Source organism: Anneissia japonica, unplaced genomic scaffold (genome assembly GCF_011630105.1).
Source record: "Anneissia japonica isolate Jap-2015-1 unplaced genomic scaffold, ASM1163010v1 scaffold59567_len11119_cov176, whole genome shotgun sequence".
NCBI lineage: Eukaryota > Metazoa > Echinodermata > Crinoidea > Comatulida > Comatulidae > Anneissia > Anneissia japonica.
In genome coordinates this window covers 3,417-10,877 of record NW_022748084.1, presented here as the reverse complement: position 1 = coordinate 10,877, position 7,461 = coordinate 3,417, and the positions used below count along the sequence as shown (strand labels likewise).

The 7,461-nt window shown below is 38.3% G+C and overlaps 1 protein-coding gene across 1 annotated transcript; it reads left to right on the top strand.

The window, feature by feature from the left end:
• The first annotated feature begins 432 nt into the window (after positions 1-432).
• On the top strand, positions 433-2,850 carry LOC117120664 (lipoma-preferred partner homolog). Its single transcript, XM_033265687.1, has 4 exons — positions 433-1,036; positions 1,175-1,344; positions 1,735-1,782; positions 2,695-2,850. The coding sequence occupies exons 1-4, from the start codon at positions 1,033-1,035 to the stop codon at positions 2,827-2,829; spliced, it is 357 nt and encodes a 118-aa protein (XP_033121578.1). The 5' UTR covers positions 433-1,032; the 3' UTR covers positions 2,830-2,850.
• Positions 2,851-7,461: the final 4,611 nt, after the last annotated feature.

The window sequence follows — 7,461 nt, the reverse complement described above, 5'->3', positions numbered from 1 at the left end:
GTACACAGCTGGCAAAGGAATGCCATGGAATAGGTATAGCATATTATGTGATAAAGAAATAGTATAGCTATTTGACTGTGGTGCATACACTTATGCCCCCGACACCTGTAAGGTGTGATGTCCTCTGCCTGCGCATTTTGACTAGCAATATGCTTACCATGTGTCATAATTTTTTTGGAGATGGTGTAAATAATGAAATCTTATATTAAGATATAATAGAAAGAGTTATTAATATTTAAAGTCTGTAAAATTACAAAAAAAAGGATTAGTTTTAGGACATTGCGCTATTCTGCAAATTGATTTTCTACTAGATGAATTTTTATATTTTTTAGAAAAAATCTGGAAGATAAGGCGAGACTTGGGTTATTCCTTGTTTTGCGTACTCTCGCGTGTTTTCTTAATTAGCAAATAGTTTTGCCAAAATCATCCGGACGGAGGAGAAAATAAAAATAAAATAAGATGGTTAAATGCTTCAAATTTATATAATTAAGAAGAAATACATATCTTATCCTTGGAGATTTCAAGGCTGCAGAGGGCGTAATAAAAATAAAGAAATATCTTTTATTTTTCTCTGAAATTGCACTTTTTGGTGGCGGCGGGTATGCTAATTGGCCAAAAATAAAATTTTGTTTTTATTTGAAATAATCAGTATTTGCAGTCGGCGGGTTCGCTAAACAAGGTATAAAAAAGTGCCGCCTAAGTGTTAATATTCGGTGAATACACTTTAATAAAAGATTCAAATGAATTGAGCAGTGTTATGTCAAAGCTGTTTTCCAGAACATTGTATATGTCAGATTATTATAAAGTTGCTAATTGCTTTAATGTCAAATGGTTAGTTAGTTTTATTGCCTTTAGATGAGGTGTTTGTCATATGGTCGCTATCGTTCCTCCAGTCTGTCGCCCCTCATCCAACCGGCCAGCAGCTGCTTGGCTAGCTAGTTTAATCAATTTCAGTTGCCTAAAGCTGTGTATCGATATACAAGGTTTCTTTGCTGGAATAGACTGCTACAGCTATCTACTTAAAACTTAAATATGAGTAAGTGATCAGGCCTCGCTAACTTTGTTATGCTGTTATTCAAATATAATGGTTTTTTTGTATGTGAATTTTAATTTTAAAAATAACATTATTTATAAAAGTTTAAATTGCATTTTTTTTTGTGTAAAATTGGTTCAGGTCTTTGTGCACAATGCGGCCTGAAGGTTGTCGGAGAGGACTCGGGGTGCACAGCTATGGACCGTGTGTTCCATGTTGCATGCTTCACGTGTGAAACCTGTCACACCAAGTTACGTGGACAACCATTCTATGCTATGGTTTCTAAAGCTTTCTGTGAGAACTGTTATATAGTAAGTTCTGTGTACACTATCTGTTTGATTACTAACTGCAAGTGTAGACTTTACATTAGGGCAATTTCTCAATATGGTATAAGCTACTGAAGCCCTTTATAGTTAAGCCTAAGAAATAGCAACTAAGGCAGTCACCTAAACTGCTGGTAAGTGCTTGTGTGCACTGAATCTGCCAACATCAAACAGCAGATGGTGTCACCGAGGGAGCTGAGATGGATTTGTCGCCCAGTGGTCGTACTGGGTAATGTGTGCCATCCCTCGACAGAAATCTAGTAGTGTATGCCCAAATAATATATTTATTTAAAAAAATAAAAACATGGCTTAATAATTTACAAAGTTTCTCTGATAATGGTGTTGTTCATATAAATTTTTTTTTTTTTTTCATTTTAGTCGTCTCTTGAGAAGTGTTCCACTTGCTCCAAGCCAATCACTGAGCGGGTAGGTTCAATCATTTCCCTCATTTGTGTCAGACACTTAGGCTATGTTCTCTCACGACAGCTAACGGTTAGCAGGATCCGAATCCTGCTAACCGTTAGCTGCCGTGCATCCATAGGAGAAAATCCTGATCTGGACACTAAGAATATAATGATCAAATCACTGGCCAATAAGAAACTGAAAAATTGTAAATGTGTACTTGTGATTGGTTGATAATAGAAATGCGCTCAACTTGCTAACCGATAGCGCTTGCTAAGTGTTAGCAGGCGTTCTCACACAGGTGCTAATGGTTAGCGCTAACGGTTAGCTCCCGATCCGGATACTCAGGCTCTCTTGAGACCAGGCATTACTACATGATGACATTACTTTAAACCATGGATATTAAAATTGACTTAGCAGCATTACATCACCCTTAATGAGGAAATTTGTTAAAAAATAAAGCTATCATTCCTGATGATGACATAATTAATGTCGAAATATTGAATCCCAACACGATGGCGTGTATTTCAATACATTATGTATTATATGTATGTATGTAGTATGTATTATACTTTCTTAAAGCTATTAAGCCATGATAATATGAATGAAAATCACCAGCGAACATAATGAGAGTATATTGTACTACTTGTAGGACCAGACAAATAGTTGTTTACTCGATGGGTGAAATACAATCTAAAACATTTTAGAACAGCTTCACTCTGACCCTAAATAAGTGCCTAGTTCCTCAGGGAGCCGGAGGAATTCATCCCTAAACCACAGTAGAGGTTCATCCCCTGACCAGGGGTCATGCTGGCCTCCACTGTAAGTTCCCATCCCATGTCTGAGAGGTTTCCCCTCCTGAAAGTGTATCATGGTGCTATTGCAGTTCATAGTCTAATCTGATTTTAATATAAGATGGATACCATTTTTTAATAGATCTTGCGTGCAACAGGAAAACCTTACCACCCTGCTTGTTTCACCTGTGTTGTGTGTGGCGAGAGCCTTGATGGTGTTCCATTTACTGTCGATGCAACCAATCAAATCCACTGTATCAAAGATTTCCATAAGTAAGTGTCATGAATTTTCATTGGCTTACAAACTAGTAGGCTATATTACATATCATGTTTCTCATTGTGACTTACTCTAATTAATGTAAATAATTACTGAACATAGCTCAGTGAGTGTTGTAAGAATATTAGTGATTGTTGTTGTCAGAATGTGGTTCTTACACAGAGCATGTGTTTGGTAACCTGCTTAGTAGCATTGATGAAAGGTACAGATAATGAAATCTGTTAAAAACTTAAAAAATAAAGAATTGTTTTTTTAAAAGGATCAGTTTTCAGTATATTATCAGTCATTTTAATGGTCAGAACAAGAATATACTGTAAGAACTGCATTATGTTTGCATCTGTTTCCTTTTATCTTGTAATTTTCATTTGAAAGGTAATATTTTGTGAAAGATATTAAGTAAACAATACAATTATTAAAATATTATTTTTAATATTTAGCTCAATATAAAGACAGTAATACAAATTTACATACACAACATCCTTCAAAGGATGAAAAACTGAGTTTATATTGCAACAGTATATCTTTATAGTGGATTTATTTTGATTTTATGGAATATCAGTTATTTATAGTTTGATAAGTAATAGTCACCTTTTTAATTTATGGTTGATGAAGAATTATACCTCAATGACTACATTTTACAATTATTACTATAAAACAATAAACAGGGTCACTGTAACATCAGCCTGTATCATAGAGTGTATTAACTGGCATTAAATCATCTAAACTGCTGTATAAACCAAGCTTATTTTTAATTTATTCATTTCCTTTGAAATTCATGTACAGTGTATGTTCTGTACTATCTTGAAAAGAAGCCTGTGAGATAGGCTTCTTTTCAAGGCTACTTTTGCAGACTAAAGGGACTAAACCCATTGTGCTTCTATATGAGGTTTTACTGTATTAACTGGGCCCTGTGAAAGAAGACTACCTTGATACTAGAAATAATGATTGTTGGTAATGGAGTAGAATATGCATGTGTATGGCCTAGAATGTTTTGGCTTTACAATAGTACATTAATCCCCCTAAGAGAATGGCAGTACGCTAGGCATGTAAAGTTGGCCTAGATTGCCAATGCCTTTAATAGGAGCTCGCTACTGATCAGCTTGCTGCTGATGATGATTTAGGACTTTGGTATGCTAGGCCTTGTCGCTATTCCTACTCTAACTCTATGGGTTTGCACTTCATAGACATGTATCATATTTAAAATTCTTGTATTGATAATCATATTTTTTATTACTGTCGATAAATGATTATTATAATCAGTGGGTCATCTTTCAATTCAGTTTTCAGATTGGTTTTGCATTGTTTTTCTTCTTTTTTACATATGTACACATTACTACTGTATGTATTTACTTTGACACCTAGTGTGTGTTAATTTGTATTTAATATAGCTCCAAATGTTAAATCATGAATTTGCCATTAAATCCTAAATTTGAGTTAATAGATTTTGTAATAGGAATATCTAAACCTTTTTTATTCCTATCAAAGCTACATATATTGTGTTCTTAAAACAGTGCATACTCAGTTTTTAGTTATTTAATCCTTTAATTTACAAAGTCTGTATTAGTCCTGTTAAATGCTAAAATATCAAATTGTTCTTGCAAAAATTGTGACGTTTATTTGCACCCTACTGGTAATCATTTTCTTAAATGAGATTTGGTCACCAACGCAACTCCATGGAGACCAAAACCTAATGAATTGTGCAATGACGTATTTTATTTTTGCTCAAAATGTCACTGACAATCAGCAAGTTGCATCATGTTGTAAAGCACACACATAGAGCAAAGCTTAATAATAATATAGATGGTACAGAAGATATAAAATATACATAAATTAAAAATACACATACTGTACTGTAATTACAACTGAGGAAACAAATATTTATGTTGAAATTAAAATATAGAAAGTTTTTGTTGTACTGACTTCAATCAAGGCGGGGGCCCAGGAGGGGGGGGGGGGGGGGCTGGGCCGGCCCCCACCCCCCCCCCCCATCTTTTGGGAGGTAAGAAAAAGAAAACAAAAAGAAGGAAAAAGAAAAAAATGATAGCCCACAACGCCTCAAATGTTATTTTCGGGCATCTAGAACACAAAAATTTCGCAGGGGCATGCCCCCGGACCCCCCAGGACATTGTTGTCTTGATCGGCCCCCCCTTTTGGACATCTCTGGATCCGCCCCTGGCCTGTACAGTATTCTGTATTTTTACAATTGCAAAAATATTACACTCTGCATGGATACTGTATATTGCATAGTGATTCAGCAGTGGATGTTTAAGATAGTTACTGTTATCAATGTCCTTAAATGTACTATCAAAAGTTACCATGTACATTAAAATGTGGAACTGCTAAGAATCACTATGTGTATGCTGTGTTTGTGAGGACTATAAGACTAGTAATGTTATGATCAAATTCATACAGCCGACAAATAAAAGACTATGCCCCTCTCCCACCTAGGTTGATTTCATCCAAGAGTCGCACGAGTTCTCCTAGTTTAAAACTTGTAAAATATGTGATGTAATTTGCTTGGGAAAAGACATTTATACGAGCTCTGAGCTTCCCGAATCGTCCTACGAATATATGCCGAGTTAGCAACTCGGCAAACTCTTATAACTCCTATGCTAAAAAAAACCCTAGTGGGAGAGGGGGCTATCGTTCATGCTTCATTCATTTGTAAATAATGTACGGTGCACAGAAACAAACAAAATAGACATTCCTTTTCAAGCTTATAAACTATACAATACCGTACACATATACTTTGTATATTTAAGTGATGCTATCCAGGTCCTTTGTGATGCTATCCAGGTCCTTTGTGATGCTATCCAGGTCCTTTGTGATGCTATCCAGGTCCTTTGTGATGCTATCCAGGTCCTTTGTGATGCTATCCAGGTCCTTTGTGATGCTATCCAGGTCCTTTGTGATGCTATCCAGGTCCTTTGTGATGCTATCCAGGTCCTTTGTGATGCTATCCAGGTCCTTTGTGATGCTATCCAGGTCCTTTGTGATGCTATCCAGGTCCTTTGTGATGCTATCCAGGTCCTTTGTGATGCTATCCAGGTCCTTTGTGATGCTATCCAGGTCCTTTGTGATGCTATCCAGGTCCTTTGTGATGCTATCCAGGTCCTTTGTGATGCTATCCAGGTCCTTTGTGATGCTATCCAGGTCCTTTGTGATGCTATCCAGGTCCTTTGTGATGCTATCCAGGTCCTTTGTGATGCTATCCAGGTCCTTTGTGATGCTATCCAGGTCCTTTGTGATGCTATCCAGGTCCTTTGTGATGCTATCCAGGTCCTTTGTGATGCTATCCAGGTCCTTTGTGATGCTATCCAGGTCCTTTGTGATGCTATCCAGGTCCTTTGTGATGCTATCCAGGTCCTTTGTGATGCTATCCAGGTCCTTTGTGATGCTATCCAGGTCCTTTGTGATGCTATCCAGGTCCTTTGTGATGCTATCCAGGTCCTTTGTGATGCTATCCAGGTCCTTTGTGATGCTATCCAGGTCCTTTGTGATGCTATCCAGGTCCTTTGTGATGCTATCCAGGTCCTTTGTGATGCTATCCAGGTCCTTTGTGATGCTATCCAGGTCCTTTGTGATGCTATCCAGGTCCTTTGTGATGCTATCCAGGTCCTTTGTGATGCTATCCAGGTCCTTTGTGATGCTATCCAGGTCCTTTGTGATGCTATCCAGGTCCTTTGTGATGCTATCCAGGTCCTTTGTGATGCTATCCAGGTCCTTTGTGATGCTATCCAGGTCCTTTGTGATGCTATCCAGGTCCTTTGTGATGCTATCCAGGTCCTTTGTGATGCTATCCAGGTCCTTTGTGATGCTATCCAGGTCCTTTGTGATGCTATCCAGGTCCTTTGTGATGCTATCCAGGTCCTTTGTGATGCTATCCAGGTCCTTTGTGATGCTATCCAGGTCCTTTGTGATGCTATCCAGGTCCTTTGTGATGCTATCCAGGTCCTTTGTGATGCTATCCAGGTCCTTTGTGATGCTATCCAGGTCCTTTGTGATGCTATCCAGGTCCTTTGTGATGCTATCCAGGTCCTTTGTGATGCTATCCAGGTCCTTTGTGATGCTATCCAGGTCCTTTGTGATGCTATCCAGGTCCTTTGTGATGCTATCCAGGTCCTTTGTGATGCTATCCAGGTCCTTTGTGATGCTATCCAGGTCCTTTGTGATGCTATCCAGGTCCTTTGTGATGCTATCCAGGTCCTTTGTGATGCTATCCAGGTCCTTTGTGATGCTATCCAGGTCCTTTGTGATGCTATCCAGGTCCTTTGTGATGCTATCCAGGTCCTTTGTGATGCTATCCAGGTCCTTTGTGATGCTATCCAGGTCCTTTGTGATGCTATCCAGGTCCTTTGTGATGCTATCCAGGTCCTTTGTGATGCTATCCAGGTCCTTTGTGATGCTATCCAGGTCCTTTGTGATGCTATCCAGGTCCTTTGTGATGCTATCCAGGTCCTTTGTGATGCTATCCAGGTCCTTTGTGATGCTATCCAGGTCCTTTGTGATGCTATCCAGGTCCTTTGTGATGCTATCCAGGTCCTTTGTGATGCTATCCAGGTCCTTTGTGATGCTATCCAGGTCCTTTGTGATGCTATCCAGGTCCTTTGTGATGCTATCCAGGTCCTTTGT